The following is a 23,086-nucleotide window of genomic DNA, read 5'->3' as shown; positions in this document are numbered from 1 at the left end:
TGCAGTAACCCTATGTTATCTAATGGACAATTTTTAGCAACTTTTCAATTGGCCTTAATTTTTGTCATAGTGTTTTGAATTATTTGTTTTGTTCTTCTGACTCTTTCCAGCTTTCAAATGAGGGTCACTCACCCGTTCTTAAAAAAAAGAAATGCTCTGTAAAGCTACACCTGTATTATCAGTGCTACTTTTTTACTAGACGTCTTTCCAATTTATATTCACTCTCTTATTCAAATTGGTGTGTGGTTGCTAGGGTAATTTGGACTCAGCAACCAGATTGCTGAAATGACGAACTGGAGAGCTGCTGAATAAAAAGCTAAAAGAAATGAAAACAAAATGCAAATTGCCTCTCTGCATCATTATAATAAAAGTTAATGTAAAGTTGAACAGTAAAACACATGACTAGTAAGTGCTTCATACTAGTAGGTTGCCATATGTGGCTGGCCAGCCCAACACAACTTAGAAAAATCTCTCAAAGCACCTACACCAGACATAGTTAATAATTCATTAGACATATACATATGACTAATATATGTGCCACATAATTAAAAATTGCTCACTATGCTCCTCTTTCGGTCGAGGGTTTGTGGATTTTTTGACATTTTTAATAGCATTTTAAAAGCTTTTTATATTTTCACTTGATATATATTTGTGATGAATTTAGTCATATGTACAGTATTAGTGTAATGATTTGTTAACTGTGAGTGGTGTATATGTTTTTTAAGAGATTTTCTATGGTGTGTTTGGCTGACCAGCCACAATTTTAAATACTGATACAAGTATACGATCAGTTATCCAGAAACCTGTTAAACAAAAAGCTCCAAATTACAGCCTGGCTATGTCTCATAGACTGTAATTCACATTTTTAAAAATGTTTTTTTTCTATAATAATAATAATAATAATAAAACTGCACCTTGTACTTGATCCTGACTAAGCTATTATTATTATTATTAATAATGATGATAATAATAATTTAAGGCACAAAATGCTATTGGGTTTATTTAATATTTCAATTATTTTAATAGACTTAAAGTATGGAGATCCAGTTTGCAGAAAGACCACTTACCGGTATCCAGAAAACCCCAGGTCCTGCATTCTGGATAACAGGTCCCAGCATTCTGGATAACAGGTCCCATACCTGTATTAATAAATTATTATCAAAGACTGAACATTGTATATCATTTTATGTATTATCCTTTTCTCTGTATAGAGTAGGGTTAATTGATTGTGGCCCCTAGTTCTCCTATTTTTTGGTCAGATATTGATCAGACAAGAACTTCACAGTGAATATGGTGCTTTACTGAAGGTTCAAACAAATAGGAGCAGTAGCACACCTGGTCTCTCAGAATCCTCACCGGTGCTTGGGGTTAAAGGAGGACGGCACCTCCAACCAATGATCAATAAGATGAAAACTCCAGCACACGAATGCTTAAGGGTTCATAACCCGTGTTTATTGTCAATGCCAAACAGGAAACAACGTTTCGGGGGCGTACCCCTTCGTCAGCTTTACTGAAGGTTCCACACTAGCCAGCTCTGTGACCTGACAACTGACCAAGGAGACAAATGAACCGTAAAATGAAACGTATTCACTGTCAAATTGTATATTTGGTCTCACACTGAACTTTAAGTTGCCTGAGTAAGCTATTTCCCACAAACATAAACTAGCCCTTTTTCATATTTCACCACTGCAAACTGAACAAATTTAAATGAAATCTATAATGATATGCTATAATGCCAACTTGCAAATGTGTTTTTGTCTTTGTAGTGCGGCTCAAGTACTCAGCTGCTTCATGTCTTTCAAGAGGATTTTATTTTGGGTTATAAACCTCATAAAGAAGAAATGAAGGGGAAAGAGACAGAGGTTTTCTTCCAGCCATCCCAAGGTTTTACTTTTACTTTTTTTGACCATACATTTTTCATTATGCCTTTTTTAAATGTATCTGAGAGACAGTGTTACCCAACAGTACTCAAAACTGCACATTTGCATAATATACAGGAATGTGCAAAAAAGACCAGCTCTCTTCTTTTTAAACTGAATATTGTATATGAAAATTAGCAATTTATATAATACGTTATTCACAATGAAAGGAAAGTTCTCATCTTTTATTTTTTGGCATATTCAGGGTATTGGATATATTATTATGAATGTGTGGGATTTGGGTACACATATATATACATATACATGATGAGGGACCCCAACCTTTTTTACCCATGAGCCACATTTAAATATAAAAAGAATTGACAAGCCTGGAATTATAAAATAAGAACCTGCTTTGAGGCCATTGGTAGTAACATCCAAGGTGTTGGTGAGCAACATGTTGCTCACAAGCCACTGGTTGGGGATCACTGTTAAAGGAGAAGAAAAGTCTAAATCACTATTTGTATGCTTTTTCATATGTTACTTTTTAGTTTTCCTTCCAGTGATGTATAAATAGGGGATCAGGATCAGGGGATCAAGTGCAAGACCTACAATTTTACCTTCAGGCCTCCCTATAGCAGGGGTTGGTGTGGGTGCAGTCCACTCCCTGCTCCTCCTGGTAGTTATGTGGCGGTTTCCTTTATGTAGCTTTTGACTGCATTCTCTTTTTTGAAAGATGCTTTTCCCTTGGACTATTAGAACCCTTCTGGGGAGTTATCATATCACTTTTCTCTTCCTTCAGCTGATACTGACACAAAAAAACTACTCAGCAAAATATGAATGTTCATTAAAAGTTGCCTATAGGTCATGTTTTTTGCTGATAGGGCTGCTTTTGTAAGTATTTGTTGAAGTTCCTATACCTGACTGTTTTGTAAACCTGACTGTCCCTTCTCAACCTGTCGGTTAAGAGTTTCTAATGCTTACTGACTAATGCTGCACAAATATGGCAGCCCCCTCATAGAGGAACTGGGGGGATCATATACGCAATGTAAAAGCATCAGTCAAATAGTTTTATGGTAAAAAGTATGCATGCAAAGGCAATGTTATTATGATAGATGTAAAAAAAGTTTAATTTCTGGTGTCTCTTTCATTATGACCTTTTTGATACTTTGTTACTTGGACTATTTTAGAAGGCTGTCTTTGAACAATTTCTGTTTCATTAATGTCTTTTTTGTAGATAGGGCCTCCAGAAATGAAAGCAATATTGAAGGTGAGGTCTCTTTAGTGACCTGTGAAGTATCAATAGCCTCCCTGTTTTCCGCTACTAATTCCTTCTAAAAATCAGTGTTTGCTTTTCCCCTCTGCCTTACCAGATGCGTGCTTTCATGTCTTCTGTATTTAATAAATTCTATTTTTAAATATCTGTGTATGGTTAAAAGCCCCATAATTGGTTGATTTTGTGTTCTGCTGCTTCCCATGTAGACTGGCCTTGTGCAATTGAAAATATGTTCCCTGTGACTTTTTCCCTATTTGTATTTTAGATCCAGTTTGTTTGGTCTGCCTTTTTCACTTTACCTACATGGGACCTACAGCACCTACTGTATTTGTGCTAGCCTTAATCAATTGAGAATATCTTGGGTTGGGGCTTTAGTTTACCATTTATGGTTATAGATGCTTTATTATGGTGACACGCTCAGATTCTGGGAGATTAGTCACCCAGAGACAAAGCTCCTCTTCTTCGGGTCACTAATCTCCCCAAAAAGCACCTGCAGAATGGCACTCGTATCGCTTTGTTTTCCTGAAGTCACCCGCAGTTTCCTTGTGAGGCAACTTCTGAAAACAAAGCGCTCAGAGATTTGTCACTGGGCAACTAATCTCCCCGGAATCTTAGCGTGTGTCACCACCCTTAAAGTTTATGTGGTGTTTTATTGGGGGCAAGAGGTTTCCTTAAGGATATACATTTCAGCTTCTTTATAAACTATAATTTAATGGCATTTTATTATGCAACAAGAACGAATTGTATTGATTATGTAGAGAAAATTAGCAGATTTAGAAGGGTTTCAGTCAAAACGGCTTAATGGAAAAATAATAGTAATCATACTTCCGTAAATACAAATAAGAATCATAATTCGTAATTAAAATGCGCATTGAAGTGAAAAATTACAATAACTGGGTCTCAGATTTTTGTGCATAGGATCTATTACTTGAAATGCAATAACTGGAATAATGTCTGCGTCATGTACTTTTAGAAAGCCTACAGCAAGACAAGCCAAAGGTTCTCAGCCTGCTATATGTTCTTAGCTAATATATGTACTGCAGCTTATTAATTTGGTACAATACAGGTATAGGATCTGTTATCTGGAATGCTTGGAACCTGGGGTTTTTAAAACAACTAATATTTCAATATTTTGTATCACCAGACCTTAAGTCTGCTAAAAATAATTTAAATCATGAAAAACCCAATATAATTGTTTTGCCACCTATATGGATTCATGCAGTTTAGGACCAACTAATTATTTCAGAAAAAAGGCAAATTATTTCTAAAAATTAGAATAATTTGCTTAAAATGTACTCTTTAGCAGAGCGCTTCCTAACTTACTAATCAGAACTTTCTAGATAAAGGGTTTCCAGATAAGGGATCAAATACATGTTCTTAAAATATAAGGTCACACACCATCCCAAAAGGGTTTTTACTTTTTTTGTTTCCACTCCCAATCTTTTTCACCCCAATTAAGCTATATTCTCTTAGAGAGAATAAGACTGTCACAAAACCTTTTTTTTTGTCTATTCACATAGTATTTCGGTTAAGCATAACTTCTATGTACCTAGTGTTTCCCCAAACATCAGTTACGAGACTAATTAAAATTGAATCAACTATATTATCTAAAGTATATGTATGTTTATATTCAACAGGTTATCGTCCACCACCTTTTTCAGAGAAATTCTTTCTTGTGGTTATTGAAAAAGACCTCAACAACCGCTCCATTCTAAATATGTGGCACCTTCATTTGAAATCTGTCCAAGCTTTTGTGGGTAAGTGTACCATTTTTATACGTCTTTTGTTTTCAACTCTATTTGCTTTAGAGATGTCCCATTCTAGTCTGTGTGGAGAAAGTAATCCGACAATTGATCTCTTAGTGTTCTTTTCTGTGTTAAAGAGAAAAAAATATTTTTCGTTTCCCAAAGCAAAGCCTGCTGAAGTCACCGTATCTGAAAACTTCCTTAACGTTCCTGGGCAACAAACTGCAGAATCATCACCTGATACCTCTCCTGGCACAAGCCCTATGACGCGATCGGCATCAATTGCTAACCTTCAGACAGCTAGCAAGTTAATTCTAAGTTCAAAACTTGTGTACAGTGAACCGCTGAATATTCCAAGAGGTGTAGAAGTGATAAGGGCAACTCCATCAGCAGGTGAGCTAAACATTTGTAGTAGAGGGATATTTGTTTGTCACTAGTTTCAATAATCGCTCCAGATACTCTATAATTATATATCTGACATGTCTAATTCTTAATTCATTTCATTTCCTGAACTAAAGCCATGCTTAAAGAAGAGTGGCAATATTTATTTTATACAATACTACAACAGAGTACAGTACTTTTACAAGCACCCGTTTTTTTCCTATGTTTGGGGTTACAGTCTTTAATGAATTTCATCAAGCTGCAATGTTCTGCTCCTTCCACTGTAGCCAACCTCTGGCCTAGTACAGTAAGTTTAGTATATGAAATACAGCATTGATAGCCAAACAGATCAAGTACACTTTGGTTCTGCAATCTCTCCATAAAGCTCTGCTTTCAATCCATAAATAACCCAACAGAGACTTGTGGCCAGTTTATTCACATTTAAAGGACAAGGAAATTCAATAGGGCGCCAATATTTTATGCACCCTCCGGTTAATCTGTTTGCTAAGTTTTTCCCCTACTCTTGTGCATACTCTGAAGAGTATCATGTGAAAATTGTATTCTGCTGTGCAAGCCCAAGCCAGGGACACCTGGATCTATGGTAAGTTTTTCCTAGGGCTGGTGCATTTTTCTCAAATATAGCACCAGCCCAAAGAAAATAATTAAAGATTTAATTAACTTGAAGCACCCCACATTGGATTCGCCTTTCCTTGTCATTTGATAATACAAAATAAATTGAATCAACCAAAATAAAAAATGCTGCACTGTATAAAAGTTTTCCTTTTTTGTTTCACTGAATCCATACTTTTGTTTAAATCTGCCACAAAACACAAAATCCAAACTTTATTTGCATAGTTAAATTTGACAAAAGTAAAAAAAAAATCTTCAGTTGTGACAACAGATGTTTGCACTCCAGAGCTTTCAAGTAATTTAAGTTACCACTGAATGCAAATCTAGCAGAAAGTACTATGGATTTGACCAAGTCTTGAGTTGTGAAAGATCTCTTTTAGGATGATTTAAATTTAAATTTTATTATTAATAAAAATAAGAAATTGCTCTGATGGTTTTTTTTTGGTTTGTTTTTTTACAGGTCACCTAAGTTCATCCTCTATTTACCCAGTGTGCCTTGCACCATACCTACTGGTTACAACCTGCTCTGATGACAAAGTTCGATTCTGGAAGTGCAATGTAAAGTCATATCAAGATGTTGAAAATGAGGAACAGCATAGCTATCGGTGGAAAGAATGGTCTTTAATGAATGATGGACAGGATGAAAGCACTAGTTCTGTAAACGTTGCAGGGAAACCAGTTGCAGTAAGCTGTTCTTATACAGGAAGACTCGCTGTGGCATATAAGCAACCCATTCAGCATAATGGCTTTGTTTCCAAAGAATTTTCTATGCACGTCTGTCTTTTTGAATGTGAATCTACCGGGGGCTCAGAATGGGTCTTAGAACAAACAATTCATCTTGATGACCTGATCAGAATTGGGAGCATGCTTGATGCTCGTGTCAGTGTTGATAGCAATTTGTTTGTGTATAGTAAATCGGATGTGTTCATAAACAAAGACAAACATTTAATGCCCAACATAAAGCACCTAGTACATTTAGACTGGGTGTCTAAGGAAGATGGTTCACATATACTCACAGTGGGCGTTGGCTCCAATATTTTTATGTATGGACGGCTCTCGGGTATTGTAACAGATCAAACCAACAGCAAGGATGGAATAGCTGTCATTACTTTGCCACTGGGTGGTAGTATAAAACAAGGCATTAAGTCAAAGTGGGTCCTTCTCAGATCAGTTGACTTGGTATCTTCTGTGGATGGCACTCCTTCCTTACCAGTTTCATTGTCGTGGGTCAGAGATGGGATCCTAGTGGTTGGAATGGACTGTGAAATGCATGTGTATGCACAGTGGAAACAAGGGATAATATCTGGTGATATTGAAATCACAGCAAGTGAAGACAAAATAGTAAAATCTCAGTCTGAATTGTTTCAGACACATCTTGTAAGTAAGAAAACTAGTGTTATTGATGGAGCAGCTATTGTAGATGATGTCTTTGGAGGCCCAACTGTAATTCAGGATGGAGGTCTGTTTGAGGCTGCTCATGTAGTATCCCCAACTCTTCCACAGTACCATCCTACTCAGTTACTTGAACTAATGGACCTGGGAAAAGTAAGAAGAGCAAAAGCTATTCTATCACATTTGGTAAAATGTATTGCAGGAGAAGTTGCCATAGTTAAAGACCTAGATGCTGGCGATGAAGCTGCACCAAAACGTCATCTTTCAAGAACTATTAGTATAAGTGGCAGCACTGCAAAAGATATGATAATAACAGGGAAGGATGTAACCCGAGAGTATACTGAAATAGATTCTATTCCTCCACTGCCACTATATGCCCTCCTATCTGCAGACCAAGATGCTCCATATTCAGTTACAGAAGAAACAAAGATGACACAGACAAAATGCAGCTTTGATACTAAAACAGATGACCAGTATTCTGATTTGTTTACTGTTCAAACAGTGTCAACCGATGATTTTATTGGTTTTGAAATTGAAAAAAAAGAAAGTAAATCCAAAGTAATCAACCTGTCTCAATATGGTCCAACCTACTTTGGGCGTGAGCATGCCAGTGTGCTTTCCAGTCATCTGATGCACTCGAGTTTGCCAGGCCTGACACGTTTAGAGCAGATGTTTCTTGTTGCTTTAGCAGACACTGTAGCCACAACAAGTACAGAACTTGGAGAAAGCAGAAATAACAACTACACAGGTGAGCAACTAAGCAATGTAACATTTTTTGTTTTTATAGCACTGACACAGTATTTACTAAGAAAATTTGCATCTGTTACTGGCCCAGTGGACTTGACCTGCAATAGTGCCCTAGTCTCAACCAATCTTATAACTCAGCACTCCCAGGCAGGAACACACTGCTGAATTTATATTTAATTATAAGGTACTTAAATAATCAAGCAGCATTTTTAGAAATAAGGATGAAATTAGATGACCGTACACTGCCAGATCTGCTCTTTTGGTGAGGTTGCCAAATGTGTAGATCTGGGCTGATTTGGCAACCCGTGTGCAAAGTCAAGTCAGGCTGATTCAATTGTTAGTACTGGGACCTGCAATTGAATCATACACTAGGGCCTACAAAGGCCCTTTGGAAAATTCCTAGCCATACGTAAAATACTAAAGTTGCATAATCACGTGAAGATGCTCTGCACCCACAAGGCAAGGAGTTTTCTACCATTTTATTGCCATGATAAAATGCCACGTGTGCCATTACCCTTAAGGCCTCAGAAATCCTGCAGTGCTATAAACAATGGGTTTTAGACTGGATCGTGGACTAATTTGGTTGAATGTTATCCTGTAAAGATAGCAAGACAGCGGCACATACAATAATTGTTGAGGTTATCAGACGACAATCAGTATCATAGCCTCTTTCTCCCATAGGTAGGGTGTTTCCTGTTCATATAAATGGTAGACATCTTTGATTGGAGAGGGTTAATTGATCACTGGTGCACTATAAGAGGATACCAAAGAAAGAGGGGATTGATCAATGCACATTCCCTGGCCCACTGTTCAAAAGTTATTTAGTATCAATGCAAGTGCATGTATTTTTAAAAACAGGGGGTTTAAGTTACAAAGTTCTGATCATAAAATTGGTAACCCTCCATACCATGTCAAGTTAAAGGGGTGGTTCACCTTTGAGATAACTTTAAGTATGGTGTAGAGAGTGATATTCTGTGACAGTTTGCATTTGGTTTTCATTTCTTATTTGTGGTTTTTGAGTTATTTAGCTTTTTATTCAAAGGCTCTCCAGTTTGCAATTTCAGCAGTCTGATTGCTAGGGTCCCACGTTACCCTAGCAATCATGAATTGATTGAAAGAAGAGACTGGAATATGATTAGGAGAGGCCTGAATAGAAAGACGAGTAATAAAACATGGCAATAACAATAAATTTGTAGAATTGCGGAGCCTGTGGAACAAATGTTGTATTCTTGGCAATCTCTCTCCTAAAAGATGTCAAGGCAGAATTAACTGAAACCAGTGCCAAGGTCAGGAGACACTTATCCCAAAAAATGCTACCATGCAGAAAGGTGCCCACCTTTGAAAATTATGACCAGAGAATCTAAAATATTTATAAATTCGAAAATTGAATTAAGCAAATTTTTGGTTAATATATTTGTTCTAATTCTCATGAAAACTCTCCTTTTTTTCTCATGCACAGTGGAGGCAACAGTAACATCTGTAATACTCAGTCTGCTGAGAATGCTGAAAACAGCTAGCACGCTAGTAAACAAGTCCAAATGTGTATGGATGGATTGGGCATTCCTCTCATTTATTAAAGATTTCCAGTGGTTTTAATGTTATTTATAAATGTAACTGCTATTTAGAGCAGTGTATGTTTATCCCTTTTTCCAAATCTGACTCTTAAAACAATACAACAGGCGTCGGTTCTGCTCCAGGTCTCATAATCAGATGGTTTGCAGTATTGTTTCAGGAGTCAGAAACAAGAGGAACCTGTTGTCTCATGACCTTTTGGGTTTCTGCTGCAGTTTTTTTTTGCAGCAGCAGCAGCAGCAGCATAATTGTTTCTTTTTTTCTACTTATGCTATTATTCAGGAGGAGACAATCTGGATGAATGTGGTTTAAGATACTTGCTGGCCATGCGTTTGCACAACTGCCTACTGACATCACTTCCGCCTCTATATAGAATGCAGTTGCTTCACCAAGGTACTATTTTATTTCTCATTTTTCAATAAGTCAATTCACTTGATGAATATTGTATTAAATATCTGGAGTACTTATAAAAGGTGTCTATTGCATTACTTTATTGACCTGAGAGGAGAAATATCTCCATTAGGTTATCAACTCAAATAATGTTATATTTTTCTCCTTTTGCAAATCTTTTTCATTAATGTGCCTGATTCAGTTGAACACTTTCACCCAGATTAGTGGTATTGTGACCATCCAGGCTCTCTTTTGTACACTTTAAAGGGATACTGTCATGCGAAAAAACTTTTTTTTCAAAATGAATCGGTTAATAGTGCTGCTCCAGCAGAATTCTGTGCTGAAATCCATTTCTCAAAAGAGCAAACAGATTTTTTTATTCAATTTTGAAATCTGACATGGGGCTAGACATTTTGTCAATTTCCCAGCTGCCCCATGTCATGTGACTTGTGCCTGCACTTTAGGAGAGAAATGCTTTCTGGCAGGCTGCTGTTTTTCCTTCTCAATGTAACTGAATGTGTCTGAGTGGGACATGGGTTTTTACTATTGAGTGTTGTTCTTAGATCTACCAGGCAGCTGTTATCTTGTGTTAGGGAGCTGTTATCTGGTTACCTTCCCATTGTTCTTTTGTTTAGCTTCTGGGGGGGGGGAGGGAGGTGATATCACTCCAACTTGCAGTACAGCAGTAAAGAGTGATTGAAATTTAGCAGAGCACAAGTCACATGAATATAAAAAAATCTGTTTGCTCTTTTGAGAAATGGATTTCAGCGCAGAATTCTGCTGGAGCAGCACTATTAACCGATTAATTTTGAAAAAAAAAGATTTTCCCACAACAGTATCCCTTTAAAGACCTTGTCACCTAGGTAATTTATTACTGTCTCTTATAACCCCTGTGTTTCTTTGCTTGTCTGTTTTTGTTTTATACTCTGTTTGATTTCTTTGATTCTTCAGGTATATCCACCTGCCATTTTGCTTGGGCGTTTCACTCAGAGGCTGAAGAGGAGATAATTAACATAATTCCTGCTATTCAACGGGGTGATCCACAGTGGTCAGAACTAAGAGCAATGGGTATTGGATGGTGGGTCCGTAACATTAACACACTCAGAAGATGCATAGAAAAGGTATATTTGAATGTGTCTATATTTGCATTTTATAACGTTTCAAGCAGAATACTTTATTAAAAAACTACAGATGTCTGTCATGTATCAATAAGGCATGCAAACCACTGGTTTATGTTACAACTGTACAAAAAAACTGGTCCTCCAAGTTCATTTGCCTCCATTAGTAACTTCCCTGTACCTAGTTAACTACTGTTGCAGTACCTACATGCATCAAAAAAATGGTACTCTGCGTCTTTAAAATTAATGGAACTCCATTATCAGTGGCTTGTGTATTTCTGAAGTACAACTCATTAAAGGAAATGCTGATATATATCAGACAATAGAAAAGATTTAACCCCTCTCAAAAAAGGTGTAATGGTACTTTAATAATCACACCTATTAAAGCTTTATTTAAAGGTGGCACATACTGACAAAGTTTTAAGCAAGGCCAAAAGGTACAGGTGCCCAAGGCCACCCAATGCCAACCCTGACCTCCCCCCTAATACTTTTGTCCCATCCTGTGGCTGCACCCAGGGCATGCCTGCCCTTAGAACTGGCCCTGGTTGGACGACCACTCTACAGTTTGGAGAAAATGATGTATTCTCATAAGATGTAATGCATCTTATGTTTATATATTGTATTTGTCACAAACTGAAGTGGAGTAAATTTTACATTATTGCTAAGCAATATAGTTATGGTAAAATAGTTACATTTTATCTTTTTTTGTCTTTCCATTTATAGAAAAGTGCTATAGATTTTTTTGTAAATGTGCACTGTACTTTTTTAACATAACCACGCCTCTTATCATTTCTATTAGGTTGCAAAAGCAGCCTTTCAAAGAAACAATGACCCATTAGATGCAGCAGTTTTTTACCTTGCAATGAAAAAGAAGGCAGTGCTTTGGGGTCTCTTCAGGTAACAGCCACTTATTGGATTATCGTAGTATGAGATTCAACTTTTTCCAATATGATCAAAATAAATACACATTATGCTGAAAGTATGTATTGTATTATAACTAAAACATTGCTTATTTCTTTGTAGGTGTGAAGGCTTTATGTTAAAAAACTTGCCTTCCTTATCTTACCATTAATTGGCTGGGTTCATCTACCTAGAGATGCTAAACTCCTCATAAATACCCCCTCGCTTATTTTGTGACTGTTTTGGTGTAGAGACTTGCAGAAGTCCGTTAAAGAATAAGTAAACTTAATTTTTGCAATGTACATTCATTATTTATTTACTTTTAATTCCAAGATATTAAAGGATTTATATACTGTTAACATCAATGAATTTTGTTACACCCTCGCCATCTGCTGGTCATTTTCCAACCAGTCTGACCACCAAGTATTCAAGTAAGTTGTCAGGAGAAAAAGGCTGTTCTGATGTTGTTCTAGTTAGCAAAAAAAAATTAGAAACCTTTCTCAAATTTTCCCTAACCAGAAAAACATCAGAACAGCCCTCTTTCTTTCTCCTCATAACTTCCTTGAATACATTTTCAATTCAATTGTAGGCTGGCACAAAAACCGGACTTCACTCCAAAGTATGATGCTAAAAAAGAGTAATTTATTAAACAAAAAGGAACATCTCAATGGGTGGCCTTACGCGTTTCGTGCCTTGTGCCACTTAGTTATAGTCATGAGCCAATGAAGGCATGAAACATGTAAGGCCACCCTTTGAGATGTTCCTTTTTGTTTAATAAATTACTTTTTATTTGCATAGTACTTTGAAGAGAAGTCCGGTTTTTGTGCCAGCCTACAATTGAATCGAAAATGTATGACATTACCTCTCCAAGCTGAAGGTCTGGGGCTCGAGCACCTGCACACCCTGGTAATATGTGTAAGTGTACCTTACTATTCACAAGTGTACAATACTGGACAATTTCCCCCTTTTTTTTTTTTTTTTAACCCTTTTTGATAATGTAAACTTCCTTGAATACTTGGTGGTTAGATAATGATCAGCAGGTGGCGCTGTTGTAACAAAATTCATTGATGTTAATGGTACATGTATCCTTTAATATCTTGGAATTTAAAAAAAAAAAAGATAATGAATGTATATTGCAAAAGAGCTTAGAATACCACTCTCATCGATCTTACATTCACTTATTTTTAAAATTTACTTATCCTTTAAGCAAGGGGATAATCTGTGCCCTTTTAATTTTCTGCCATGCAAGAACATTAAGTAGATTTAGTTTTCCTATTTGCACTGTTTAGCTCTACAAATAATAAAAAACAAAAAAACAAAGATTTTGTCCCACACATCCAACGCCCCCCCAAGACCCTAGGCAAACCACCTTTGCCTTTGCAGTTGGCAGCGGCAGGCAAGCTTGCAGACTATACAGTGGTTGCTGGATCCATTATCCAGAAAGCTCAGAATTATGGAAAGACTGTACTGGGTCCTAAGGTATGATTAATCCTTACTGGTAACAAATAAATCCTGTTGGTTTTAATTAATGTTTAAATTATTTTTTAGTTGACTTAAGGTATGAAGATCCAAATTACAGAAAGATCCCTTATCTGGAAAACCACAGGTCCCAAGCATTCTGCATAACAGGTCCCATACCTATAGTTACAGCATTCTTGAATGGGTATACTGCCAATTTAAATGAGAAAGGAACAACATATGTTTTGGCCTTCTGTAGAAACCCAAGACCACCACAGGCCTTTAATAAGTGAAGAGTTTTACCTCCAAAGTTGACCCTGCTGATTCACATGATCTGCTCTGAGCTGCTTTCAGTTATGATGGGGACTTATAATATACAGAATATATAAAGAATATACAAGAATATGAAATTCTTGATGCAAGTCTGATAAGTAAATAATTCAGATTCACATTACATAGCAGCATAGTGGATTCTGCATCAGAATTATTAAGGAGCCCAGTAGCATCAGCAACTATGACAGATTTTGCTTTCTTTAAGGCCCACTTTAGCTTGTAGACAACAGCCAAGAAAACATTAAACATCTGCAGTCCCGTGTGCACACACAAGATGGCCTAACAAGACCAACAACTGGCAACTGCCTTGAAATCCTGGATTGTTTCTGTAATTGAGCTGCTGAAACTCTGGTGCAGATATATTTCATTATAATACAGTGTATATAGCCATCAGGCTTAAGTCTAGGCTTAGGTAAAGCTTAGAGAGTGACAATATCCAATTTATTGTTCTTCGTCTACAGACTTTTAGTTCAGAAACAGCCAGGTCACTGCACTTTAAACACCTCTGTCTTTGAGTACTGTGCTGCTTTCCAGCATCCCCTGACAGCTAATGGGATTGGCATTACTTGTCTGTGAGTTTTTAATATTAATTATGCTTGTTAAGTTCCCTTGACGATACTCAGAAGGGGAACAAGCTAGTCATGTTTATTTTTTGTGCAAGAAGAAATTATATACAGATTTAAAAGTCAGAGAGGCAAAATTGCATTGTTTTGTACTAATCTTCTTTCCAATTTATTTCCCAAAGATACCTTGATTACCAGTGTAATATGTCAACTAGTTGAATGTTGGTCACCTTTATCATTAAATAGGCCATTTATATTTACAGCTTTATGATGGAATTAGTTATTCAACTAGAACTGCTTGTTTTAAATTATTGCTGCAATTTTTTTCCCTAGATCCCAACATGATGAAAAAATGACGCAGTTCTTTAGCCATAATTTTACTGAAGATCGATGGCGCAAGGCAGCCTTAAAGAATGCTTTCTCTTTGCTTGGAAAGCAGCGCTTTGAGCAGTCTGCTGCTTTCTTCTTACTGGCTGGCTCATTAAAGGATGCTATTGAGGTATTTAAACTCCATTTGGAAAAATAAACTATTTTAAGAAACCTCCCTACTTCACTTTCTAAGCTACTTTTGTTTACTAATTGTACTAATCTTGTGTGTGTGTGGGGGGTTATTTATTATTTTTTTAAAGGTTTGTTTGGAAAAAATGGAAGATATTCAGCTGGCAATGGTAATTGCCCGTTTATACGAATCAGAATTTGAAACATCATCAACATATGAGTCTCTGCTTTATGAAAGAGTTTTGGGTTGCAAGAAAGATGGTACAGGTTTCTGCTGCATACAACTACACCCTGATCCCTTTCTGAGAAGCATTGCTTATTGGATAATGAAGGACTACACAAAAGCATTAGATACTCTGCTGGAGCAAACGCCAAAAGAAGATGATGAAAACCTTGGTAAGGAAACATTTCCACCTCTCTATTCATAGAATGGAGACAATTGAGCACCTTTATTGTGATATTTTACTTGAATTTTGTTTAATGAATAATAATTTTCTCATTAATGTATAATTTCTTTTTAGTTCTTATCAAATCATGCAATCCAGTGGTCTTCAGTTTCTACAATTACCTTCGGACCCACCCTCTGCTGATCCGCAGACATTTTGGAGCTCCTGAATCATCCGTGGCAACTGTAGGTTTGAAGACTGAAAAGAATTATGTTGATGAAATTACACTTATAGAAAGAAAATTGTTTTTCACTACTGCAAATGCTCATTTCAAAGTTGGATGCCCTGTTCTTGCACTAGAAGTTCTATCAAAGATTCCCCAACTATCCAAAACTTTTCCTATTAATGACGAAGACACGGGTTTGCCTTTGTTTGGCAAAAGCAGTTTGCAATCTGCTAGCAAGCTTAGCATCAGTAGAGAAGTGAGTGAACCAGCATCAACAGTGATAAAAGTGACTTCTTCTGAAGATTCTGCTTTCAATGTTGACTGGGGATTGTCAGCAATGAAGGTAGAGGATGAGCCACTGCAGCTAGACTGGGGTGATGATAAAGAAAATGAAACAGTAGATGAGGATATCTTAGAAATGAAAATTGTTGAAAAGAGTGATCACAAGGTGAAAGATGTAAGCCAAGAGGCTCAGTCAGTAAAAATCTTATCTGAAGGCAATGAAGTTGATGTGATTGCTGAACAGCTCAAGTTCAGAGCATGTTTGAAAATTCTCATGACTGAACTTAGAACCTTAGCTACAGGACATGAAGTAGATGGTGGAAAATTGAGATTTCAACTCTATAGCTGGTTGGAAAGAGAAATTGCTGCAATGCATAAGATATTCAACCATGAATCTGACAGTAAAGATTATTCAAGTGAAACTTATGAATCCAGTGAGATTTTAGATACTCAGAAAGAAAAGACTGATATTGGATCATACGAGCGACATCAGATTGAACGACGCAGGTTGCAAGCCAAACGCGAACACTCAGAGAAACGTAAGAGGTGGCTGCAAAAGAATCAGGCTCTGTTAAGGGTATTTTTGAGTTATTGCAGCTTACACGGTGCACAAGGTGGTGGCCTGGCCTCTGTACGGATGGAACTTAAATTTTTACTGCAAGAGTCGCAACAGGTAGGAATGATGTTTCTTTTTTTGCTTTAGTTAAAGTAGAAACATTTGCCATTTCCGGTTTCTTGTTCCCATTAATCTTGTATTGATTGACATCCTAAACTGTAGCAGCTCCCCTAGCATAGCACTAATCCCTTTCCTAAATCTCTGTGCTGCTTGTGGAAGAGAGCGAAATATGTCTTGGGAGGAAATGTATAACTTATATGCTGAAGTAGACGTTTTTTTAAGTGAATTGTTTTACGCTTTTCTGATAATACTGTACTTTAGAAAAACACCTAGAAAGGCTAGTTCTATTGTGTCACTTTTTTAGTTTTTGTCAGGTGAATGTTTACAGGTTATCCTTAGAAGAAGAAGAAGAAGAGTAAAATGACCAAGCTTTACAAACAATTTGCAGTTTGCAATCAAAAACTTCCCCTTCCTTCTGCCTATGTCTATACAGTCTCTCTATTGTATCAAAAGCAGAATGTCCAATAATGATCAGTGCCCTAAGGCTGAAAAAGGAGTACAACAAACCCGGGCCAGTGCACCTATTAGGAGAAAACTGGACCAGCCCGGGATTCTTCCAGCGAGCACCACGGAGCAATCGTCGTCTGGCTTATTCTTTTTTCCAGTGGCTGCGCTTGAGCAGTTGCGCGAGAAGCCAAACTATGATGAAAAAGTTGTCTATTTCTTTCTACTGCCCATGCACGGGAAATTTGAAGATGGAAAAAGCCGGAAGATGATTGCTCTGTGGTGCTCGCTGGAAGAATACAGTAGTTTCCTACTGATAGACGGAGTGGAATTAGAATAATTCTAGCATTACATAGTAGGGATGCACTGAATCCACTATTTTGGATTCGGCCAAACCCCCGAATCCTTTGTGAAAGATTCGGCCAAATACAGAATCCTAATTTGCAAATGCAAATTAGGGGTGGGAAGGGGAAAACATTTTTACTTCCTTGATTTGTTTCAAAAAGTCACGCAATTTCCCTCCCTGCCACTAATTTGCATATGCAAATTCGAATTTGGTTCAGCCTAGTAGCAGATCCTGCTGGAAAAGGCCGAATCCTGCATTAGTTGCATCCTAATTACATAGTCACTGACTTGCACATGTCCAAGCTCTGTCTTTCTCTACCTGGTATAGATGTCAGCCCTAAATGAATAGCCAAAGATTTGCTTAGTTTAATGGGTGGCAGTATATAAATAAATATATAAATATATAAATATATGTATATATATATATATATATATATATATATACAGTATATATATGGTCTAAATAAATAAAGTTAAAATGTACTCCACGGTTTTGAAAAACAAAGTAAGAGAGCAAAAAGAAATGCTTTACAGACTTCACTTGGTATATCTGTTGGGTATGGCCTTTGTTTAATGGATGGTTTGTATTGAATCAGTATGCCTGCACTGAGAAAATATTGTCTGCTTTCCATAAAAAAAAGGAAACTATTTTACATGATTCTTGTTTTTTTTTTTTTTTTAATTTATTAAAACGGGTTGCATATCAAATTGTAAACAATTATTTTTATAGATTATCTGCATCACAAATGCTGCTCTATTACAAATACTACATCCATTATCATAGAATAATCCTTGCCTTGGTTATTTGTTTGCAGGAAACTACAGTAAAGCAGCTTCAATCACCACTTCCTCTTCCAACAACGCTCCCCTTGTTGTCTGCAAGTGTCGCTGTGACAAAAACTGTAATTGCTAACCCTGTGTTATACCTAAATAATCACATACATGATATTCTGTACACTATTGTACAAATGAAGAATCCTCCCCTTCCAGATAATAAAGACCCAAAGGTAATCTTATTCTGTTAATCTTCCTTGTGGTATCTAAGGTACAAGAAAGTTTGTGGGGCGGTGTACCAAAACTATACAATTTTTTCGAACCTCTATTCTGCTCAAGGGCTCTGTAGCCTTATTTGTAAGATATAATGTTAATATAAGCTGGTCAATGAAAATTCAGTATTAAAAATATTCAGCCCACACCATGTAATTGGCTGATACCAGTGCCAGCCTAGCCAGCCAGAGTACCAGAAAATCTCCTGGTGGGCCCCAGCATAGGCCAACTCCCATCAGCCTATCATTATTCCTACAATGGGTTAGTGTAAAAACCTATACCATCTATATCCAATTGTTGTGAGAATGGGCCTGAGGTAGGAGTCCCAGTCCAACTGAACAGCACAATAAGCTAAATGTTCTAAAACCAGAACAGTATCTTGAGTACACTAATTCTGTTGATGTCTGATGATTCTTTAGCTGGAAGCATCCATATTACTTAATAAGATGCAGAATATATACATATGGGAAACACATATTGTTGCCAAATATTTGAATATTAAGTTAAATTGAAATACAATTTAAATATCTTTGACTATTGCGTTTTGAGAGTACTAGAGTATTGCATAGGTGTATATTTTGTAAATAGATTTTTTATTTTAGAATTATTAACTTTAGTACTTTTGTTTTTATTCAAGGTGGACACACTTCATTTATTGGGAGCATCTTTGTCTGCTTCTATATACCAAGCTTTGTGTGACAGCCATAGTTACAGGTAAAAAAAATGCTGGCCTCAAATTCAAAATTAGCATCAGAAAACAATAACATTTCTCAGTTTCAGCATTTTAGGTGTTCTGTTTTGCACTTAAACATAGGGTTTAAATGATTTGCAAATCATCCCATTCTGTTTTTATTTAAATTTTACAAAGTGTTTTTGAAAACGGCTGTAATTTTGTTTCCATTTATAAGTAGCCTGGCAAAAGTTTAGTTCACTGTAGTCTTTATAATTGCATTTGCTTAAGATGCAACTGGACACAAACATAAATCGGCCTAACGCGCATATACGGGATGGATTTTGGTGCTGAAGCACACATTTTTACAGCAAAATCCCCCTTGTGCTGTATCCGCCCATTTATGCTCTGAGCCATACAGTGTATGGCCACATTTATAGGTATAGTTGTACTATTATTATTCATATGCATTTATAAACGGCCGATATATTCTGGAGCAGGGGTCCCCAACCTTTTACATTTGAATGTAAAAAAGAGTTGGAGAGCAATACAAGCATGGAAAAGTACATGGGGATGTCAAATAAGGGCTGTGATTGGCTGTTAGGTAGCCCCTTTATGGACTGGTAGCCTACAGGAGGCTCTATTTGGCAGAACACCTGGTTTTTATGCAACCAAAACTTGCCTCCAAGCCTGGAATTCAAAAATAAGCACCAGCTTTGAGGCCACTGGGAGCAACATTCAAGGGGTTGATGAGCAACATGTTGCTCGCGAGCTACTAGTTGGGGACCACTGTTCTGGAGTATACAATAAATGGGGAGTATGCACTGAACATGCAGATTACATACAAAAATGCAACTGATACAAGATAAAGTGAGCTTTACTCTCAATGAGAAGGCAATATATCACACATGGTGCAGGGACAAGCATGCTCAGGAATCACAAGATCAGAGGAGGCATTGAGCATTGCATCTAACCATTTACATGCAAACTGCATATTTCAGATCATTGGTTCTTGTCGATGATTTTAGAAATAAAGATACTGGCTATATAATCAGATTAATACATAAAGAAATATACCATATGTTTTTTTCATCACCACCTTTCAGCCAAGTAGGTAGAAGAATAAACATAGAAATTAAAAATAGATATTAGGGGAAAAAATTAATTGAAACAAATTAACCCTGCACTTAAAATATTCAAATAAAGACAATTTTTATAATTAAAATTTTTAATACATTATATTTTAAAAAAGCATTTCTTAACCCATCAGCACATCAGCAGCCTAGTGAGTGTGGGGTTAGAAATGTTTTTTATATAATGTATTGAATGAAGAATTTGTTTTTATAGTATTTTGAAGTGCATGGATATTTTGTTTGTATGGTCAAGGCCATTTTAATCACTGTTACCCTTCCTCTCATGCAACATTTTATTTACAATGCAAGGGACTTTCTCCACTTAATATTTATCATTGAAAGTGGGCATGCAATACATGAGTTAAAAGTGAAAGTTGGAGTCTGGGGTGAGATGTAGGGAGAAACAGGGTGGAAAATATGGTGAAACTAAGAACTGAGGGCAAGGAGGGTCAGAAATACAGTGTGATCATGAGCAAATAAACGAAAGATTAGAGATGGAGAGCACAGTGCAGCAAAGATGTATGTGTGAATAGCAAAAGCTTAATGGGATACTGTCATGGGAAAACATGTTTTTTTCAAAACATATCATTTAATAGTGCTGCTCCAGCAGAATTCTGCACTGAAATCCATTTTTTAAAAGAACAAACAGTTTTTGTTATATTCAATTTTGAAATAATTTTGAAATCTGACATGGGGCTAGACATATTGTCAGTTTCCCAGCTGCCCCCAGTCATGTGACTTGTGCTCCGAAAAAACTTGTTGTACAGTAAGTTGGAGTGATATCACCCACTCCATCCCCCCCCCCAGCAGCCTAACAACAGAGCAATTGTAAGGTAACCAGATAGCAGCTCCCTAACACAAGATAACAGGTACCTGGAAGATATAAGAACAGCACTCAATAGTAAAAGCCAAATCCCACTGAGACTGATTCAGTTACACTAAGGGGCCCATTCACTAAGTACGAGTGAAGGAATAGAGGGAAAAAAAACTTAGAATTTCGAAGTGTTTTTTTGGCTACTTCGACCATCAAATGGGCTATTTCGACCTTTCGACTACGACTTTGACTTCGAATCGAACAATTCGAACTAAAAATCATTCGACTATTCGACCATTCGATAGTCGAAGTACCCCCTAGTTCGCCACCTAAAAGCTACCGAAGTCAATGTTAGCCTATGGGCAAGGTCCCCATAGGCTTTCCAAGTTTTTTCTGATCGAAGGATAATCGTTCGATCGATGGATTAAAATCCTTCGAATCGAACGATTATTCCTTCGAACTAATTGCGCAAAATCCTTCAACTTCGATATTCGAAGTCGAAGGATTTTAATTCGCCAGTCAAATATGGATGGTTAATTAACCCTCTATATTCGACCCTTAATACATCTGCCCCTAAGTAGGAGAAATAACAGCCTGCCAGAAAGTAGTTCCATCCTAAAGTGCAGGCATAAGTCACATGACTTGGAAAACTGACAATATGTCTAGCCCCATGTCAGATTTCAAAATTGAATATAAAAAAACAGTTTGCTCTTTAGAGAAATATATTTCAGTGCAGAATTCTGCTTGAGCAGCACTATTAACTGATGTGTTTTGGAAAAAACATATTTTTCCATGACAGTATCCCTTTAAGTAAATATGTCCTTTGATTTCCATTTGTATATGTATTGGTCAGTTATAAAGAGATAGCATTGGTGCTGTGAAACACTAGTTTAGTTTTCTGCAGAAGAAATGTTTCATTGCTTTGTTTACTAGTGCACTGGCTTTTATAAACAAGTTTTCTTTGAGGGCAGGAAAAGGTCTATTAGTACTAAATAAATTATAACTTGAAGGGAAAATATTCCTGTTATTTTCTCAATTTTTTCACACACTTTTAAAAACATTCCCAAAAACATTAATAATTTCTTCATTTTATATTAAATGTTTATATCACTAGTGTGTCAAATTAAAAATTTACGGATTTCCCGTACAAGTCAGTTGAACTGAAGAAGTTGCTTGGATGAGTAGTGAAACATCTTCAATGATTAATTCACAAGTCCAGTTGCTCTAGATTTACTGCTACTAGATATACCATGACCTGGATAATTGAAAACCGTCATAGACATTTTAAGTCAATGCTTTTCATTTGTAAAACGGGTGTCAGTAGTTATGCTTTTTCAGTTCATACATAATGTTGATTGTTACCTACTCAATAAAGAACATTTTTTCTTTGTTTAATTAATGTAGCAGCCAGGGGGAACCAAATCAGTTTACTGGAATGGCCTACCAAGGCCTACTTTTGAGTGAGAGACGGAGGCTAAGAACAGAAAGCATCGAAGAACATGCCACTCCAAATACGCCTCCAGCATCTTGGCCAGGTGAGATTCCATAGATGAAAAACCTAATTGACTTTGTTTGCTACTTATAATTTTGCCTAAAGTATTTGCTCAAAGCTTTTACATTACCCATCTTACTCCCCGTGCTCGTCTATGAGGGGGCTTCCTTAATTGTGCAGCAGAAGTCTGTTAGCATTAGAAACTTTAACTTACAGGCGGAGATGGGACAGTCAGGTTTAGCAGTATCAACTAAAAATGATTTAATGTACATTCGTAGTTTTAAAAGTAGTTTTTTTAGCATCATTATCACTTTAATGCACTATAATTTGTCCAATGGCCCATTCATTAGCTCATCTCTCAGGGGAAACTCTGAATGCCCTTCAAGAAATCCACCTGCTTTCCATTCTAGTGAAAGAAAAAGTATTATGGCAAAGTGAGTTATCTTATTGGTAATTCTGACTTCCTTCTTCCCAAGCAATATCCATTTAACATAAATGAAGTCTGGTAAGGGAAACCTATTCCCAACCTTTAGAATTAGAAGTGGCTATAGGCAAGGTCAGTTTGATTCTGGGATTTACCCTAAAAATCTCACCATCTCGTGCATCTCAGTATATATCCAATCCTAGCTACCTTACGTAGCTCAAAACAATAAATAAGCACAACTTAAAATCACATTCTTTCAGTGATGAAGGTGGCGCATACTAATGA

At 36.7% G+C, this 23,086-nt stretch overlaps 1 protein-coding gene across 8 annotated transcripts in view; it reads left to right on the top strand.

Moving 5' to 3' along the window:
* dmxl2.L (Dmx-like 2 L homeolog) overlaps nucleotides 1-23,086 on the top strand; it is an 84,118-nt gene that overhangs the window by 36,671 nt on the left and 24,361 nt on the right. For 5 of the 8 annotated variants that reach the window (XM_018253081.2, XM_018253084.2, XM_018253080.2 and 2 more), the window contains exons 15-28: nucleotides 1,767-1,884; nucleotides 3,097-3,129; nucleotides 4,773-4,892; nucleotides 5,046-5,273; nucleotides 6,352-8,031; nucleotides 9,885-9,995; nucleotides 10,944-11,113; nucleotides 11,910-12,007; nucleotides 14,698-14,863; nucleotides 14,994-15,258; nucleotides 15,384-16,429; nucleotides 18,037-18,228; nucleotides 18,906-18,982; nucleotides 22,290-22,420. In XM_018253081.2, coding sequence (XP_018108570.1) covers nucleotides 1,767-1,884; nucleotides 3,097-3,129; nucleotides 4,773-4,892; nucleotides 5,046-5,273; nucleotides 6,352-8,031; nucleotides 9,885-9,995; nucleotides 10,944-11,113; nucleotides 11,910-12,007; nucleotides 14,698-14,863; nucleotides 14,994-15,258; nucleotides 15,384-16,429; nucleotides 18,037-18,228; nucleotides 18,906-18,982; nucleotides 22,290-22,420 — 4,435 coding nt within the window. The remainder of the gene's footprint in view (nucleotides 1-1,766; nucleotides 1,885-3,096; nucleotides 3,130-4,772; nucleotides 4,893-5,045; nucleotides 5,274-6,351; nucleotides 8,032-9,884; nucleotides 9,996-10,943; nucleotides 11,114-11,909; nucleotides 12,008-14,697; nucleotides 14,864-14,993; nucleotides 15,259-15,383; nucleotides 16,430-18,036; nucleotides 18,229-18,905; nucleotides 18,983-22,289; nucleotides 22,421-23,086) is intronic. The other 3 variants (XM_018253082.2, XM_018253088.2, XM_018253086.2) reach the window with 1 other exon arrangement.

Source organism: Xenopus laevis, chromosome 3L, assembly GCF_017654675.1.
Source record: "Xenopus laevis strain J_2021 chromosome 3L, Xenopus_laevis_v10.1, whole genome shotgun sequence".
NCBI classification, from domain to species: domain Eukaryota; kingdom Metazoa; phylum Chordata; class Amphibia; order Anura; family Pipidae; genus Xenopus; species Xenopus laevis.
This window is presented reverse-complemented; position numbering and strand designations above follow the sequence as displayed.